The sequence below is a fragment of the Odontesthes bonariensis genome, chromosome 5 (assembly GCF_027942865.1).
Source record: "Odontesthes bonariensis isolate fOdoBon6 chromosome 5, fOdoBon6.hap1, whole genome shotgun sequence".
Classification (NCBI taxonomy): Eukaryota; Metazoa; Chordata; class Actinopteri; order Atheriniformes; family Atherinopsidae; genus Odontesthes; species Odontesthes bonariensis.
The window spans coordinates 30,417,367-30,437,868 of NC_134510.1; the positions used below are offsets into that span (position 1 = coordinate 30,417,367).

A 20,502-nucleotide genomic window follows, 5' to 3' on the forward strand; every position below is an offset into this window, starting at 1 on the left:
TTCAACATAATGTTTCACACTTTATTCAAGGGTTAGTCTAAACTGTCTATTTGTATAGTACTTTTAAGTAGATGCGTGATGTTACATTATTTTTTCATGAATCGGCAGGAGCTGAAGAAAGAGCAGTTCTGACCATCAAACAGGCCATTGCTCTAAAATGAGCATTAAATTGACCTCTGCCTGTAGGTTCAGGGTTCCTACACAAATTTCCTTGTGATACTAAAACACCTCAAATTAGCAAATTCTTCAGTTGATTTTTAAGACCACTTTTGACATCTGGTATACACATCTAGATGTTTAAAGTCATACATTTGATTTCTAATGGTGAACATACAGTATAAACATATTCTGACTATTTATGAGAAACATCTGCCATAAGATTATAGTTCTAGGTCTTCTAGACCGTACAAATTGTTCCTGCCAAATGAGTGAATGGTAATTTTGTTTTGTAAAACAGAGAAGCACAAACAGCTCTACCCAAAAAGAAAAAGATGCCACTTACTCCTCTTATATCCCAACATAATACTGAACAATGACTTTTATACTTTGACCGGGTGCGAATAAAAGCTTGACTAAATTGAGCTACAGCGGCCAGCTGAAATTCAAACCACGGCGCACTGAAAATTCAAACTAGATTCATTACATGCAAATTCACTACACCGAAAGCAACCAATATGTTTTCACATGATATATGCAGGTGAGTGACTAAACAGGGTGCATGTGAATTAAAAAGAGTGAGGAAAGAGTACAAAAAAACAACTGAAATAGTTTTAGTCAAGCCTCAACAAACACTCGTATCATTTTGGGTCAAACTTCCTGCAAGTTTTCTCCAATTCATGTTAACTGAAACCATAAAAAGGACAACTTAGCTCCGTTTCCATACCTGAACAAAGACCGTGAAGAAGATAACTGTGATTATGGCTGTGAGGAAAATCTCTCTCATGGCAAAGTGATCCTTATCCAAAAGGAAGCCAAGGGAGAAGGCAATGGCTCCTCGCAGTCCACCGTAGGCGATGATGAACTGATCCTTGGTGGTCAGTTTGACTATGCGGAACTTGTTGATTACGGACGTCAAAGCAATCACACCTGGAAAAGAGAAGGTACAAGATAGTTAGCTTTGTGAGTTTTTATATCATATCTAGGTCTCATAGCGTACTTTCTGTTTAGAAAAAAATGTGTCGATGTTGTTCCGTCTTTCATGGAAATCGCCATAAAATCAGTTTAAATGACAAATTACTTGAGATAAGTTGTCCGTCAGATCGAATGCAACTTTTTTAGGTTAAATATGCTTACTGTTTCATTGTTATGCTTTGCTGTCTCTTTAAGATGAATTTTTATGAACCAATCTTCATTAATGTTGTCAAAGTTGCAGATTTTAAAGCAGTGAAATACAAGCTAGATGCTACCAGGAAAGTGGAAAAAGCATTAATCAAAACTGGATCACAAAAGCAGCGAAATATTCATGTGATTTAAACAACTAAAAGCTTGTGGTCTATCACATGTATTATCAGGAACTCTGGACCATGTGACAGAATATTCTCCACAATTCTTTCACTTTCAAGCTCTCTACTCAACAACAATAGTCGTCTAGTATGACAAATCAGCAGAGGGACTTGTGACATCCAGCATTGACAATGAAATCCTCAGCAGTGCTTCCTTTGACGCAAAGACAGCAGTCTGGTGAAACATGATGTCAACATGTTGTAAGTGATCCTAGTTGCTTTGCTGAGACCAAGGCCCTTTTATGCTAGCAAAAAAAGTGTTAAGTAATGCATCCATGTTGTTTGAAAAAAAGAAAACATTTCTTAAGCCTGAGAAATGCTAAAGCCAAAGCACGATTAGATCAAATCTTATGCGCATCATGTTAAGTTTTAAAACCTCTACAAATTAACTTGGAAAACAATGAGATTAAAAGAGATACAACTCTTAAAAACCTGGACATGGCACAGTTGCATTGATCAAAGAAAGTAGAGCTGACCTATGACCCGTGCAACCAGACACAGGATGACCGTGGCCGTGACAAAGGTCCAGTTCCAGGAGTGATTTCCGTCCACTGTGGCCACACCAAGAAAGATGAAAATTAATGTCTCACTGACGCTGCTCCACATTTTCAGGAAGTACTTTATGGTGGTGTGGGACTTGTGGGATATGTTAGCCTCCACATAGGGACGTGTGACAGCTCCACATGCGATCAACCTGAACAGAAAAAAAAAGACAAATGTTAGCGCAGTTGCTTCAATAAGTAAGTGAAGAAACTTATTGCAATAGTCTGCACGTTTGCAAATGTTGTCAAAATCAACTTGTTGTTTTCATAAACACTGACATGAAAAAGCTAAAACCAGAGTTTATGTGAGGTGAAATAAGGCAGCCTCAGGAACCAAAAAGGATGATCCTTGAAGCTAAACTGGCCCAGAGGACAGACTCAATAAATCAGAACATGCTGTCAGCACCATCAAACAACCTTAAACAGGAGGCTGATTGCTTTGTACTGGGGGAGCTGATGAAATGCTAGCTCAGAAAATGTTGAGATGCCAATAAATACAGGCTTGGTTCAGGCAGCATTAGATCAAACTGATTCATTATATCACTGGGTATACAGATACAAGGTTATGTATAGACCAAGACTTCAAATCACTGTGGAAAAATCCATATGTTAAGAACCATAGTATACAAAGTGGCCTCTTGGATTGTATTACAGCTCCAACAGAATAGACTTTGCATATTAAATACAAATTCTTAACTTCAGGGTTCAGTAGTTCAGAGTATACAGAGGGTCGTTTTCCACTGCAGTAACTAACGACTGACGGTGGATCTGGATCATAGTACTTGAAACAAATTTATATACCATCTTTTTCTTATCTACACTTTTAGGCTGATCAGCAGCATAATGGTCAGAATAAGCTAATCTAGCCTCCACCTAGAGAGATGTTTTTCGAATAAGAGTGTGGTGGAGTCGCGGATGTTTTCTCACCAGCATCTCTCAAAATTCCAGCAAAAAGTCAGTTTTTAATGATTTCAACTTTTTTTTTTTTTTTTTAATGTGGGTGCATTTCCCTACAAAATAATCTCAATCGTTCTACTTCTTTCAAAATAGGCTAAAGTTATTTAGGCTATACTGAATGGTTATCCTAAATATCTTTAAGAAATTACCTGAAGGAAAGTCAGTGACTATCTGCAGAAAATCTCAGAGATCTGCAACCATACAAATATCAGAACTTAAATGTCCTTATTTGGATTCTGTGCTGGACTTGGTTATGGTAAAAAGTACCTTAATAAAATGCTCTTTTGTTGAGCCAAAGAATCACAGTGTCTCATCTAGGGACACCTAGCTGCATAAATTGCTATACTATAATGGTAATTAAAAAGGCTCCCTCCAGCATCATTGCTAGGTTGTCCTCTCTGGGTTACTGTAGTAAGCCGACAATGCAACGTTGCAGAGAAATAATGATTCTCATTTCAACTCTATTCAACATGAATAATACATTGCATTTATCACAATAGATTATCCTTAATGTTACTCACTGGAAGCTTAAAAACTGCTGTCGGTTAAGAGTCTAGTTATTCAGGATTAACTTTAAGGTTGCTGTTTCTATGGCAAACGTTAAACAACAGATGTATAGCAATGCTAGCGGCTCTGTGAAGTTGTATTTCGGCACAGTGGTAAGTTGAGATAAAGTGGTATCATTTGGGCCACATCCCACCTTAGATATGGGGAAATGGCTCTTTTGTATTATTCTTTTGGTCTCTCTCTGCACATGTGTCTGTGCATCCTACCCAAACTTACGCCATGATGCCCGATAGGTGGAACAACTCGGCTGAAAGGTAGGCCATGTAGCTGTACACAAAGACAAAAAGTGGCTCGATGACACGCGTGTGGGAAGTGAAGCGAGAGGTGAAGGCAGCCAGGAACCCGTACATGGCTCCCACAAAAATGCCACCCAATGCAACCACAAGGAAGGAGATAACTGCCAGTAAGCCGTCCAACACTGTCACTGTGCCGACCATTGAAAACTCCTCAAAAAGGTGGTACAGTACCTACAATGAGAGAGGCGAGAGGAGAAACGTGACCAACAGAAAAAAAGAAAATGGCAAATTAATTATTTTAAATACATGGCATTAAAAAATATGGGATCAAGTGTTTTGTGTTTTTTTCCTCTGTGTTTATGAGAAATCATGTTAAAAGCTTACAAAATATCTCTATAGAGAATACAAATAAAACTTTTATCTTAAATGCAGCACGGCTGAAATGACTGTCTGATTGTGTCAAATGAAGACTTAAACTGTGAAGTAAACTGCTCATGATGCAAGCTATTTAGATATATATAGAAAGTAAGTATATCTGGCCTTTTGGGGGGCTTTACATTAGAAATAAAAATAAGGTCAATGTCACAGGAGATTACAAATACACAACCAAAGGTCAGAAAACACGTAACATCGAGACTGATTCACTAGTGCCAAACTTGCAGCCTAGCATGTGACCTGGAGACAATGTCCGTGATGGAATGAGCATGCGGGGCACACGAGGGATAACGTCTGTGGCAACATTTAGCTCCGTCTTCATGAACACGAGTCATTTAAGGTAAAGCTCATTCCCGCCTCAGAAGGCTACAGCTCAGGTATGGTTGATAACTTCATACTATAGAAGGTGCTGGACTGGAGAAGCCAAGCTAACAGCTTGCATGGTGTTATCTGAGAATTAATGACCAGTGGCAGACAAGACAGTTGATTAAAAACCAACAAAGTTTAACTCTGCCTTTGCATCTAAGAATCTTCCCTTTCTGGTACACCAGTTAACATTAAAAGCATTTTCTTGTGACATTGCAGCATCATGAAAGTCTGTCATCCTCCACCTTGTGTTTTATTTCCAGTTTTGATTCACTCACCACAGTAACAGCATCATTGAGAAGTGATTCACCAAACACCAGGATGTGCAGCAGCTCATTGATGTGAATCTCCTCAAACACAGCAAGCACAGCGACAGGATCCACAGCTGAGATGACGGAGCCAAACAGCAGGCAAGGCAGAAGCCCTATGTGGTCGAGACCAGCTGCCTTGATCTGACACACACCATATAGCACACCCCCAATAAAGAAGGCATTCCACAAAGTCCCCACAACAGCAAATATCAAGATTGTACCAAGATTCTCCATGAAGGGACGAATGGGCAAGAAGTAGCCAGCATCCAGGATGATGGGGGGTAGCAGGCAGAGAAAGAACAGTTTGGAGTCCAGCACAGGTGGAACGTCCTCTCCAGCCAGTCTGATGAGCCCCCCAACGAGCAGGCCAACCACAATCAACAGGCAGCTCTCTGGTACGATATTGGACAGACGAGGAATCAGATGGAACCCTGCAAAAAGGAATTGAAATGACAAGCATGAGGAAGAGATTTGCTTAAAATGAATTGTGTCTGTGTGCATTGAAATCCATCGTGTTACTCGAGGAATTTGGGCAGACGACTGAGCTGTAGGTCACACACACTCGATACAGAACCACAGCCATTCAACGTCGAAAACTTGTTTAAACAACATGGTCAATTAAAATAAGGGCAGTAATCATTTTTTCATTAGCCAAGTTGAAATGTTTACATGGATGACTGAGAAATGTGGCTAACAACCCCAAGCAGACACACGTCGACTGGCAGTACGCTAAACGATTTTCACGCTCCATGAAAGTCAAAACCACAAAGACAATCAGCTGTGACATCCCACACCTTGGTGATTATGTCACCACCGAGGTGCAACAAATTCTAACTTTTGCTTCAGATTTAGCAGCCACTCTGGAGGTAATGAGCCCCAAGTAATAAAAACAAAAGAAACTATTAAAAATAAACTTCAATTATACTTCGAGAACAAATATTAGTGTTCAGGACTGATGATCGACTGAAAATGCTAAAGGCAAACACCTCTGTTCCTTCTGCGGCCTGCACAGACATGTCAGAGCTTGCCTGTTCTTATTTGCTGATTTCAACTCCCGCCTTGACAGAACTGATACTCTCTGGTCTTGAAGCTGTCGGCTGGGTACGGTTAGCTGTGAAACTATAACGATGACCTTCCGAATTCTTGAAGGAAAAAAAAATGTAATCAATTAAACAAGCTGTAAAACATTTACGGCAGAGAGATCCCAAATTTAAAACGGCATTTGAAATATCTGCCATGAGCCTACATGAAAGAAATGAAAAAACAGAGAAGTGACATGAATATATATGATCCTTCAATTTTAATTTGTCCCTTTTAAATTAGGAGCTAATCCAATTTTGTAGGTGTTCCACATAATTGAAACGCCTTTCACGGTGCTTGAGGCAGCGGAGAACACATCACAACACAAGCAACTCTGCTGTGAGTCCTCAGGCACCCTTCACCTGCACTTAAGACTTTGTCAACTGATAGACTTTAAAAGTCTAGCTTTGAGACACAAAACGACAGAACAAACAATGTTCCCAGGAAAGTAAAGCACAATCCCAGCTACAAATACACAGCGAGGTGACAAGACAACTGCAGAGGGGATAATAAGGGCTTCAAAGGGGCCGCAATGTGCAGTTTATCCAGCTATATTTACTGTACACTGCTGCAGCACAGGGCCGTGTCACATTCTAGGTCGCACTGTAACAAATATCTCCACGGAGCACTGACATCGACGCGCAACACATACACAGAAGCATGAACAAGGTGAGGTATCAAGCTCACATTTGGGCTAAACAATTTCATAGGGGTAGATAACACTGTGCCACTGAATAGGATACTACCTTGTTGTAACCTTTATCAGGGATCTTTGGCCATGTATGTATGTATGCACGTAACAGTTGCAATTAGTCGACATGCTACAGTCTGTTGCAGCTTGATACAGAAGAAAAAGACAGCCAACTCTAACTAAAGTCCACCTGCTCGTTTACTGTGATTTACTGGGCTCTTGGTTGCACAAATACTTCAGATTCTGCATGCCCACGGAAAAAAAAAAAAAAAAAAAAAAAAAAAAGGGCAAATAACAGGAACACAACACACAAGGAAAATTCAGCCAAAATGAGAAGGTTCATTACAAACAGCTACTCCAACCACCAGACATGAACTAACATGACAACTATTCTTCAGCTGTTAATCAAACCTTACATTGCAAAGCCGCACAGATCTGAAGGCCAACTACAGTGTTCACACAGAGTTATATCACTTGCTTTAACCTGCTCTGATATGTATGCAACGTTGTCATGGCGAGTCTCCTTGTCAATTCCCAAAATTACCCCATCAGTGTAGTGACTCTTTCCCCATTTCTGTGTTTGGTGCACTGAAACTGACTGCACAGCATTAAAGTTCACCAAATGATTAATTTAAAGTGAGTCATCAAGCTCCTTGAAACAATCTTCATTTTCCAAAATCCTAGTCATTTATGATGCAGAATAATAACATTTCTTTTCCTACTTTTAAAATATGGTGCAGTCCACTACTTTCATTATGAGAGATGATGAAATCATATATAAATCCTGGTGAAAGAAATGCCTCCTGCTTCGTAACACATGCCCCAAACGGATTCAATACCCCTCTGACTGACAGAATAAGAAATGCACTATAATTTGACAGCCCGTGTGTGTGTTCATGTTAAAAAGAGGCAGATTTACCCATGTCAACATGTAGCCCACCCCTGTCATTTTAAACTGATTCATAATATTCACCCTCAAAAGTTTGACTCATGGTGCTCTGGGAATATTGGATAACATCCTTGCCAACATATGATAAAATATAAGTAAGGACCACAGCTACAAAGTTCATGTATTTAGGGACAAGAATGGATGGCACAGTTACAGAGGCACCATCTGGAACCACAGCCGCAGGGTGTGTGCTTCCTCCTGTGTAAAGAGAGGAGGGTTAGGCAGGTGAACAGCAACAGCCAGCTCCAAATAATGTTCACTCGTTAGGGACTCGCAGTTTGTTAAGCAACTGCTTCGTCCTGCACACGTTCTGCCAACATACAAGTTTACCACGGTCACTAAACAGTTAATTCAGTTGGATTTGTATAGAATTTCAGCATTGAAATTAGAAATGTTCTGCAGGAAAACAAGACATGTTTGGTGGTGGTGTTTAACACGTGGACAGCTTCAAGACAACACTGTTAGTGTTTCAACAAGTGCACGTCTGTGGGTTACACAGCTGCATGCAGCTGTAGGTTTGGAGCTCAGAGGAAAGATAATGAGGGAAACTTTATCGTAAATGGTCAAAGGAGACCTCATTTGCCTCACTGAAAGATGTCTGGACCTGAGCCCGTGTGTTCAGGCACCTCCTTCCTCTCTCCCCAGAGATTGAGCAGCCAGGTGGGCTAACAAAGCTGTCCTGTGACAGGACTGCCTGACCCAATAAACACCTCGTGCAACTTCTCAGAAAGGCATCTGTAGCGAGGATGTAAAATTCCACATCTTGTTCTGAGACTATCACTGCGTAACATATCTTCAGGAGTGAGTCAATCTGTTCACACCATCTCAGCTTCCAAAGACAGTTACAAAGTCACGTCTAAATGTGTCAGACACATCTCAGTTGGTGTGGAGACATCCAATTACACAAAAGAGCCTGCACAAGTTTAGAAAAGCTAGTTGGATCTCAGGTGAACAAAATCAATAACAGGGACAGGCCTCCCTCAGAGATCGTACCCCTGATATCTTTTAACTTTAAAAAAATGTATCTGTGAGAGTTCAAATAACTTTATTGTCCTTCTCCTTCCTTACAATTTAATAACCAACCAGAAATCATTTTAATTATTCCAACATTAACAACTGGAATTAGATTCAACCAATGTATGTTTATAATAGATTCTAGATTATTTTAAATGCACTTCACAACGGCTATCAGACAGTTGCAGACTGAAAGAGTGCAACAAGGTCTTATGGGATGAAAAGAAATGTCTGCAAACAAGCAATTCATTAAGAACCTTAAGGGAACCTGTTCTGTTTCTAAAATGACAAAATGCATACACACACGAGTGCTAACAGGCTGCATAAGTACACCGGATCACAGAGGGGAAGTAAACATGCCTTTAAGAGCCAGCACTCAGAGAAAGTCAAAGAAGCAACTTCTCAATGCCGTCTAAGAACGGAGCCTGATACTATGTTACCATGACGATCATGACAGCCCACAGCATGTGCATGGAAAGTTTCTGAAAATCTAATGCTCTTCATTTAAATAAACAACTTGACTGGAAACACATGCTTACTTTAGACAGCGCCCAGTGAGAGGACTTACAGTGTTTGATTCACAAATTCTAACGCTTGCTACGGACCGAGCTCATTTCACTCATCCGTAAAGCAGTTTGACAACAAAGAAACGTGGCCATGTGCAGTCTTTCAAATCTCCACAAAAAAAAGTCAAATGAATCCAGGAGGCGTGGGAAACCAACCAGCATTATTATTAGAGTACAAGCAATCCCATGATCCCTTGTTTAAAGCATTCCAGTGGCTGATGTTAAGTAAGAGAGGGGTGAGGGCACTTTGGTGAGCAACTTTTCCTCCTTCAATCATAATCAGGAAATAGAGCACACCCATCTGGTATTAAATCATGTGAATAAGACTGACATAGGCATCTAAATTTCATAACATCAGCTCGAGCATAAATATGTAAAACTAGGGCCAGGGATGGATCCCATATTACAGCTTATCATAATATAATTGAATCTGAATTTAAAATCAGTTGCAGCATGAGATCTTACATGGTTGGGTTCAGGCACGGACTGAGCGGTCTGGCATTCGGGCACATGACCAAAGGGCCGCGGCCCTGACAATGCTCATCGCGGCCCCGCAGTCACGGTCGGTCATCACGCTCCCTCGTCATCCTAAAAAGTTCCTTCTTATTTACCTTTCAATGGCACCCTTTTCGCTATATATACCACTGAAATCGCTATACATTACACACTGACGGTGGGACCTTGATGATGTGTTTTATTATGGTTCATTTACATTAGGCTACATTATTTTATTTTATTTTGTCTGAACATATCTTCGTACGATGTAAAAATGTTTAAAATAAAAGAAATGTATATCTATCTATATTTTGTATGTGTTTGAGGCTATGTACACACGTAGCCGGGTATTTTTAAAACCGAATGTTTCCCCCCCTCCGTTTATAAAATAATCTGTATCCACATTACCTCGTTTTCGAAAAAACACCTCCCACACATAACCGAACATCTGCGTTTTCACCTGTCTTGACAACCCAAATGCATTTGCTGTTTAGCGCAATCTGCCCTTGTCAGCTAAATAATAAAGTGTGCACGCAACTTTTTTGAGCACGCTGACAGGTGATCGCATGACAGTGGACTGCCCCTCGAAATGAGGGCGTAATAATTCCGACAGCGAGAGGACTGAGGACCGGGACATGCGAAATTGTCACGCCATTCCTCTGGGAGTACGACTTGGGCGTGTAAAATCAAGGCAGTAAACAGCGCCTGCACAATAATAACCACTACAATTCTCAAGGCATCCATGCTTCTTCAGTAAACAAAGGTCGCACTTTAGACTTTAAAGCAGATTTGTTGTTGTTTTGGCGCATATTGTGACGTTCGAAAACGCAAAACTCCGGTTATCTCTGTCTACACGCAGCTGCATAAACGGAGTTTTCAAAAATCTTCACTTTGCCCGGAGTTTTTAAAAACATTTGTTTACGATGCGTTTTTATGCGTTTTCATGTGGATGACAGGTCCAAACGTAGAAAAATATATTCGTTTTAGCAGATACCCGGCTACGTGTGGATGGGGCCTGAGACAACTGGAGTAAAGCACTGCCTTGTGGGAATTTCATTTACCCGGCTCCCGCCAAAAAAAAAAAAATAGAACGTAGAAGATTAAACATTCTGTAGCTTGTTGGTCAAAGTAAGAGATAAACGGGGATGTCGCGGACATTAACAAGATATGTTGCACAGACGCTACGAACAAGACAAGGTAGGGGCCGAAGGATTTCCACTAATCATTGTGTCCGCCGTGGCACTATTTTTTTTAATATTTCATCTCATCTCCTTCATGTAGGGTCTGTCTGTATTGTCACTCACTTTTCTAAATCAGTGTGTAGCCTACTGTCATAAGCTAGCCTGTGGCTAGTCTGGCTAACCTAAAGAGTAATACAAGGCACACTTTTCACGATGTGTAAACCTGTTTAGCTTGTGGTAACTGCCTGGTAATCTATGGCAGGGCTGTTGCAGTTGTTCTTATTCCTATTCCTAACTTCATGACTTGGTAATGGGTTCTTGATTTGACGGCTTGTCTTGCTGACAATTTTACAGTATCTCCATGTTGCTTTGTATTTAGCTCTGGACTGGTTAGCATAGAAGTTTGACTACCATAATTGAAGTGGACATCAAAAACAATTGGACGATTGTGTGTGTGTGTGTGTGTGTGTGTGTGTGTGTGTGTGTGTGGCAAATGCTGGTCTACGGGCCGCTTGTGGGTGCAAAATGCCAGGGCCATTTTTTTACCCCAGTCAGTCACTGGTTGGGTTTGTGCAATATGCGTATAAATACTGAAACCAGTGGAATGAACGTGATTGTAAGTGTCAAGGTGCAGAAGCTAAAACAGAGGTCAGGAGTGTTGTTTCATTCTCAGTGATTCACCGATCAGCTTTTTTCATCTCCGATACTCTGGAATTGAAAAAATAAATAAATTAAATAAATTAATATTGTTTTTTTTATTTATATATATATATATATATATATATTTTTTTTTTTTTTTTTTTTTTTTTTAAATCAGCCTAAATGGATCAGTCCATTGTTACCGATACCCGATCTTGAATTTTCTTGATATCGGTACAGATATCAGATCCAAATATCGGATCGGTGCATCCCTAATTCTCATAAAATAGTCCTTGCTGAAAAAAAGGCAAACAGGTAAAGACTGGATGATAAAAATTGTATCATTAGTGCTTCGAGCTGATCTAAGACCTCGTATTGATCTAAAAATAAAACTCAAGTGAACCCTGTGGATGCAGAACAACCAGGCGGAGGCTAAAAGACTAAAAGACGTTTCGCCATGAATACTCACCCTTCATTGTAAAAACTCTCAACACATCATGGTCCTGGGACAAAAGGCTAAGTGGAAGAAGCACTGAAGCCTCCAGTCCAGGCCAGGTGACGCATTTAGCACACCCCTAAATCAATGTTGCAGTTATGGCTCCAGTCCAGCATACCTCAGTTCATCAAGAGAAAAGCCATTTCGCAGAAGATTAGATAGCAAAACAGAGGGAAACAAACTTCAAAGCAGAACTCATTGTAGGCAACTGCAGTGTAATCAGGAAGTGTGTATATAGGAGATATGTGCTTTGTGTAATCAATGAAAAACCACCAAATATGTAATAAAGGTGTTTTTTTTTATGACACACTCTTAAATGAGAAGATCACGCTGTTCGTCATGGCTTCTCATCAACAACAGTAGCTGCTGTGTCTTTGCCTTTTTCCCTCTAGAGAGCCTTTATACAGCAACGTTATTGAAAACTGACGAGGGGTGACAGCTCTTTCAATTCTGCAAGTCTACCCAGCGCAGACACAGCCTGGTTCTTGCCAGACATTATCTTTTTCAAAGCCAGAACCGGTGTCCTGTTGCCAGGTGACTAATTGTGCACCACTGACAACTACATCAACTGGATTGTGCAAGCACAAAAGAGAGCAAGCTTTTTAAAAAGACATTGACTCATCGCACATTAATTTGATTCTTTTCCTGAAAGTAGTGGCGTTCCAACTGGCTGACCAGCTTTCAAACACTTTAGTTTTAGCACAAAGGTCATAGAAACACAAAAACTTTGAAAGGATTCAGGCCATCTTCATGACCACCAATGCTGGGGAAAGATCAGCAGCTGTGAGTCATTGTTTGATTATTTGATGCAGACCATTATGCACCTCCAGTAGTGCAAGACCAGTGGTGATTTAAATTATTCATTAAGGCCTGGTGTTGGTATATTTCAGGACGATCCCTGGTGTTGTACCTGCACATAAACACGAGTGGCTTCTGCTGATGATGCGAGTGTATGTTTCTGAACTACAGCAGCAGTGTTGAGTCTTCCAATAATTTACCAATTATCAAACAGGATCAGATCAGGTTTTAAACAAAGAGAAAAGACATCTGAGAATAAAATCTAAGGACATGTTGAAAACTCTAAGAATAGTATGGATCCACGTTGGAGGTTGCCTCATGACTGACATGAGTTCACCTTTATCTCAGAGAGCACATCCTAGATAAGACAGTTATTTCTGTAATGCCTCCTACAGATATCCTCCCATAAGGGATTTTTTTTCAATAACAAACAACAATTGGGGTGGAACTGCTCTGAAACCAAGACTGAATTTACTATGCAAATGACCATAGTAGTGACAACTTTTGCACGCAGTAACCCCTTGCTACTGCTGGGGTTTCTGCTAAAGGGATGTGCAACATTTTAAAGGGAGAGAAAAAAAAAAAAAAAAATCAACACTGCAACTGTTCAGTGCATGTAGGTAAACCATGTGCATAAATTCCTTCATTGTGCAGCAAACTGCAGGGAAGCTAACGGTATGTCAGCAAAGTTTTGAGGGGGAATACAACATTTAACTTAGCAATTCTATCACTGTTCTGCCACCTACTGATGACACTATGCAGCCTGGTTTTAGTGACTCCAAACTAAGTAATGGAAATGTGCCGATGTTTTCTGTTTAGAGACATTTCTTAGGTTTTTATTTGAAACACAGCTTATGACACCTAAAATTGTTGTTAATGGTGCTGTATAAATAAATCTGCCTTGCCTTGCTTAAAATGACAACTGTTGTCATCAGTTAATTTAATATTAGCAATGCTGTGAGTAACTTTCAACATTGAGTAGGAGTGGAGTGATGCTTTTCAAGGTAGGGTTTCAATTAGGGTTCATCACAACACAATTGATTTTTTGGGGGGGGGGTTTCCACACAAAATTCTACACGAATGATAACAGAATATTACACTGCATGTCTGCCAATAAATCACCTTTATCTTGTACGGTGGCATTTTAAATGATAGGCAAATAAATGTATCTCTGATATTAGCAACAAGTCTGCAATTGTTTTTGTTACGAAATCTTCTGGGCTGTGCTGTAACTTAGATAGCACAATAAAGATAAGCAGAGCATTGTTTGGGACACAGTGACTCAAGCTTTGCTCAAGGTCTGGTTTCTAATGCTGTACTGGGTATCTTGAACACATTGGCATTATAGGATAACCGTGAAGGTCATATTTGGTTAGGCTTTGCTGATCACTCCACAAAAATGTGTACATTGACTGAACTCACTCATTGAGAGCCATATGTCTGGTCAAAGCGTGGGCAGAAACACTGACACTGTAATTCACTTTAAAGCCATCCTTGGTCGATTCTGGCAGACTGCAATTTCATCAAGAAAACGCAGTGACTGTACAGAACGAATACACAAACTCTACAAGCACAAAGTGGAACACTCATAGCTAGAAAACAAGCAGAAATGTATGCAGAAATTCAATAATACTGAACATATCTCCCATTTTCAGCGTCACTAATCAATAATCTGAACTGTTTACTGTAGATAAAGTGATCTCTCAAGGTTTGGGCAGGTCTCTTAGGGAAGCACTTACTCTGCAAACACATGAACACTGAGCATGCATAAGATGCAGAATATCTTAGAAAAAATCCCTCCGTACAATCTAAAATAACCTACAGGCTGCAAGAATCTGAATTATCAAATACGATTAAACTTGTCTATCCTTACAAAACAAAACAACACAACAGAATTGAAGACCTCGTCCCTCAGGTCACTCAAGCACAGCAAACGTAAACAAATCGCAGTCATGTCTCGTCATTATTAGGACTTCAAAACAGACAAAACCATCTGCAACACTGCAGTTCACCAAGTGTAAGAATCTCACTTCGCTTGGCGCTATTTTTGCCTCCCTTGATATCAATGCATCCAATGTAAAACTGTGCAGACCGAGCACTCCCCAGCCACCTAGCGATAGCTGCACCTGTTACGGTGTTTGCTGCTCGGAAGCAGGGGAGTGCTCGGTCTGCTCTTCGGTCTGCAAAGTTTTACATTGGACACATTGATATTAAGGGAGGCAAAAATAGCGCCAAGCGAAGTGAGGTCTGACTTTTTCCATCGAGAACGATTTTGTGATGCAAATGTATTACTCTTTTGAACGCATATTTTTTTGAGAAGCAAAACTCTTTATTTTTCAAGCCCCAGGCAACTAGCCGGACTAGCTTTGTGGACCCCAAAACTCAGCTGGAACTCGGCTCACAGGAAGCAGTGGGGGGTAAGTCAATGTTCATAAATGATATTGCTAATATGGGATGTCATACAGCTTCATGTCAGAAGAGGCGAACTATCCCTTTAAGTTCATGGGGATAAAATGAAGTGACAGCAATGTTTGAGATAGCTGTCAGTGATGCAGTTATGGACAGACAATGAATTTTTGCTGCTGACCAACACAGCAGTGGAATTACTCCCAAAAGTTAACTGCTTTAGCTCATCTCAATAACAGGAATGGATCAAAAATAATCTTCGTTAATGACAAAATAACAAAACAGCTGAGCCTATTAAAAAAAAAACTATGTGGGTACTTTAACTTACTTTCTGTGGCTGAACATGGTCATGTATATATTAATCAAATGGAAACAAAACATTTGCCTTATTTAATTCCTCGTGTTTCCATAATGCAGGTTAGGAACAATCAAACAATCAAAGGTTTTCATATGTTTTCTAACAGTTCCAAGTCACAACTTCACAGCTGACAACCACATTGCTGTGCAAAGGTTTGGGCCACCTTCATTTATTCATATAGTGCCAAGAAAAAAGGTAAACAGATGCAGCAGTTCATTGAAAAATGCAAACATAAATGTAAGTTTATTCTTAATCCTTCAACACAGCCTGAACCCTCTAAGATAAGCTTTCTTGTCATTCATTTAGGCAGTCTTCAGAAATAGTTTTACCAAAGCTCTTCTTTGGATGTTGGCTTCCTTTTCTTTACTTCTGTCAAGACGATCCCACACGGTTTCAATAATGTTGAGGTTCTGGCTCTGGCGAGGATTAAAACCTGTTGTCACAATTCTTTTATTAATTTGGCATACCTCAGCCTATCCAAGTTTTCATTTAATAGCTATTTTGCAATCATAGGTTCTTTGGTAACTTGTTTGTTAAAATGTTTCCACAACAGAAGTTCATCCTTTGAGTTAGGCATCTTCTTTTGGCTTGAATGCTTCATCGATCAGTGTTTAGTGGCTTGATAAATTAATATATTCCCTAAAAAATGGTCAATTCTCATATCTCAGGACTGGAAAAGACAGAAATCTGGTCCAAATGTCCAAAAACATTTTGATAGATGGTTTCAACTACTGCATGAAACCATGTGTGGCATTGAGCGTCACACTGAAGTGCACAAAGCTCTTCAAATAGTTTGATCATCTGTGAATTATGAGGAAAGGTGATACTAACTGGGCTGGTCAGACATGTCACAAGAACCTCTGCTGCAGGGACGGGGATACACAGGTATCAGTGCAATGGTTACAAGGGGTGTCCAACTGTCTATTGAGGTAATACTAGTGAATGTTATCAGGCTGAAATACAAAAGATCACTGGGGCAGTCAGTGCCTTGTACACCTAAGATGAGGCAATAAGCTACTATAGCAAACATTCAACTAAAGTCTGCATGTGAAGTCTTGTAAATATAGTTTATTGCTTTAATATGTTACATATGACAGTTACAACATTTTCTAAAGAAGATCAATGCATGATTAGAAATGAGGCTTTCAAACAGATCCTTCACTTTATGAGGACTGTAAAGTACACTTCCACAGCCAAATATACCTTTTGAGTCTTAAATTGGCAGGGGGGGTTTACTGTTGCGTAAAACTGTTTTTAACCTAATTACAACAACCTAAATGGAGGAGGTTTGATATATATGAAGACTTTATCCCTTTCGGACAGGTTCTCAGTTAAACTGCCTCCCCTAATTTTGATTTATATTAAAAGCTTTGGCACAAAAGTACAATTAATTCAAGAAAGGTACTTGAATGAAGAATTAAGGAGAGAAATGTTAAAGAGATAAATGGACTGTGTCTGTAAGATAGAAAGTCTATGATCATGAATCAGAAACACTGCTGGGCCTCAGCAGTGTAGCAGTCACATTGAATTACCCACGACCCATTTTCAGCAGTCCTGGGATAATAAGAAGCTTAAAATCACCACTGTCTGTTGCTGTCGATCTCTTTTCTGCCTCCCTTCTAACTTAATTTAGCTCACTCATTCTCCTTAAATTCCCGTTTTCGCTTAATGTCCTTGAGACGTGTCCTGCAATCAAGCCACCTGAACCAGGTGGTCCGTCGCTGCCTGTCCTTTCCCCTGAGACACTGGGCTTCTTGCCCAGACAGTGAGGCGGTACAATCCCTGGCTACAGCCTGCTGCTCAGTCAGCCTCCTGATGTCACAGACAAGCTACAAGAGAGCTGGCTCTCAGAAAAAAAGAAAGCTGAGGACAATGCGGTCTCCTGTCGAAAGCACAACACAAGGAGGAACTGATGACGATGAGGGGTAAACCAGAAGAAATACAAAACAGAAGACACAGGCACAACAGAGAGAAGCAAAAAGCTAAACCAGATAACTTTGAATCCTCATGTTGAACGGGATTATCCCAGAAAAGCTTGTTTCCTCTTAAATTTTGCAGGGTACTGCTGTACAACAGTAATGGGGGTCCCCCTTGTGTTATATATAGCAGATACAGTAGTTACTTTCCTACTGCTATGTTGCTGCATGAAGGTGCTTCGTCATCCCTCTAGCAGGGTGCACAGCTCAAGAAGTTCCTGACCAAATACAGTGGACAGATCGGATGAGCATTCTGCCTGACCAGCATTACACGTTTAACCTCTCAGTGATTGAACTGAGCTGATGTTGTCAAACTTGTTATGTAAGCATAGCAGTCACAATAGATTAAATCACTTTAGTGTAGGCCAACAACACCTTTAGGTGCAGCTTTGTTTTCTGAATCAAGTCTGAATGAGCTTGTTTTATTTAAGGGGTCCCTACTAAAGTTATCCCAGTCCATTAAATAGTCACGAAGCATGCTGTTGTCAAACTTTAAATCTGACAGAAGACTCCTTCTGTAATCTTGATCCAAAGAGCAGTCGGATAAGATGGTTAGTTTTGATATAAAGAAGTCTAACTGTGCATTTGAATGGCAAGATAAGGTCTAATCTGGGCCAATTTCCAAATTGTCTGCTTTCTGGGTGAAACCGGGCAACTCAACAAGCAACTCAACAAACCTACAATAACCCTAATAATTAAAGCACCGCCACATAACCTAACACGAAACACATATTTCCTGTAAAGGCTGAACTCTTCTGAGCTTCAGGCAGCTTTAACACAACATCCACATGATACTCACCTAATTTCATTAAAGAGGCAAGAAGCACCCATAATGAAATTTCGAAGGGGATTTTGATATAGTCGTATTGGAAGCTGAGTACAGGAAAAGCCTTTTTAATATGGTGCACAGTGATGTTATGGTTTCCAACACCAACGCTGTTATTGTCCTTTTTATGGGGCCTGGTATCCGAAGAGCTGGAAGCTCCGACAGAGAGCACTGAGCACTCCAGTAGCACAAACACCGTCAGCAGGAGCAGTCCCAGCCCCGGTAAACTTCTACCGAAGCCGGTGGAGCTGCGGGAGCCAGTCCTCAGAGGCATGTTGTCCGAAAATAAAGGCGGTGTAATTTGAAAAGAATTAGAGTGTGAAAGTCCGCCTCAAAACACACAGCAAGTTCGAAAAAGTTGAGTTGGTTAAAACTTTGTAGTGTTATTATAGTTAACCAACTCTTCAACCGCGGAACATTTGAACTCAAACGGTCGGGTCGGGCTACCTTCCACCGAACCAACGGCTGAAGTCAAACGGTCGGGTCCGGCTACCTTCCACCGAACCAACGGCTCATTCCGTCAGGTGTCGTTAGCTAGCTTGACTCCAGGTAAACCGCCGTACCGAAACGGGCCGTTGCTGAACGAAAGCAGGAAACGCCAAGATGCTGTAGAAGAGTTTCTCTTTGCAAAAGCGCGGACAGTAAATGTCGAGACGGGCAGCCTGGTTGTTCCTCACAGTGTTTCTCGCTTCTGTCAGTCACTATCAATGTCCTAGTCGGTGAAAGATGTCATTGTAGATGCTGAAGGCAACGAGAGACACGACAGCATCCCCTCCTCGCCCCCTTCTTCCTCTCCAACGGCCAGACAAACTCGTCCGTGAGGCGGTGGTGTCTCAGATACTGACCTTGAGGAAACCCCACACAGCGGGCACATTGCATTTTGCCATGTATCATATAAATGTGTAAACTTTTTTTTATGTTGATATCCGTGTGTGCGGCATCTCCACCGTGCGCCCTGGAGGACGAAACCTTGGTCGCGGGGCAGCTGAGGGGCAGCTGGGCTGGGAGGGAAAACAGGGGAGGTCCTGGTGCGTGCTCCGTTCCGGATTCAGACACTGGTCTTTGGCTGTCAAGCCTAATGGCGAGTCATCTGGTCTGCAGCGGCGTTATAGCTTCCTACAACCTTCAAAATGCACACCCTTTCGCGGAGGTTTACTGGATGGGAGGAGGAGGAGGAGTGGAGAAGGAGGGGAGGGGAGGGGAGGGGGATGATCGACTATAGTGACACCTATAGGAATGGAGGTTGAAGATGCCTGCTGGTATAAAAAGGATCTGCTGATGCACGACTCATAGGTCTGACACACATTTGACCTTGAGGCAGCTGGTTCTGAATGGTGTAAACTATGTTCAAGGGGAGATTCACGAAGAAGCCAACACTGCACAGGCCAAGAGAGGCCCCAGGAATTAGGTTTATCACCCGCTTGTGATCAAACCACCACGAGTAAGCACAAAATAATGACAAGTAGATGCAAAATAACCTAAAAACATCGACAGAATGACACCAATAAAATAAGCGGACCTATAAGGAGATGAAATATGACCAGAGAAAGACGCCGATTGATGAAAGATAAGAGCGAAAATTAGCACAAATACACACAAAATGCTGAAAAAGAGACAGTCGTGAACTTAAATCGATAGAAACCACTGCAGTTCATGGGCTGTTGTCTTATAAGTTGTTTGTAAGAGGGATCTGTGTTGTAAATCACAGTAATGCAATGCTTTTATGGTCCCCAGTGCAAGGTGAGAGTTAACAACAGACCACAATTTTGGGTAGTATTTCTCAAAAAGGATTCTTTTTACTCATTCGTTTGAATGATTCCCCTTAACTAGCCCCGATTCCATGGATATAACCATAATGTGCATGTGCCTTATACTAAATGATACCTCAGATGATCACATTTTCTGAGAGGTCAGCGATCAGTTTCAGGTCGTAGCCACAACCCCCAGATCAGGTTGTTCAAGTCTAACAACTGGAGTGTGAGCATGCTGTGGATTAAGTGTGCCCGTGTCTGTGGGAGTGGCCTTGGAAGCTTTCAAAATTATTACCCAATGCAGTACATTTCCGAGCACACCTTCCAGGTTAAGTAAGATTTGGTTGTTCTAATTGGAAA

The 20,502-nt window shown here is 40.9% G+C and overlaps 1 protein-coding gene across 2 annotated transcripts in view; it reads right to left on the reverse strand.

The window, feature by feature from the left end:
- Positions 1–19,542, reverse strand: part of slc9a1a (solute carrier family 9 member A1a) — a 31,513-nt gene extending 11,971 nt beyond the window's left edge. For both annotated transcript variants that reach the window (XM_075466043.1, XM_075466042.1), the window contains exons 1-5: positions 18,365–19,542; positions 4,884–5,347; positions 3,785–4,035; positions 1,979–2,196; positions 884–1,086 (exon numbers count right to left, since the gene is read on the reverse strand). In XM_075466043.1, the coding sequence (XP_075322158.1) occupies positions 884–1,086; positions 1,979–2,196; positions 3,785–4,035; positions 4,884–5,347; positions 18,365–18,665 (1,437 nt within the window). In that variant the 5' untranslated portion in view covers positions 18,666–19,542. The remainder of the gene's footprint in view (positions 1–883; positions 1,087–1,978; positions 2,197–3,784; positions 4,036–4,883; positions 5,348–18,364) is intronic.
- Positions 19,543–20,502: the final 960 nt, after the last annotated feature.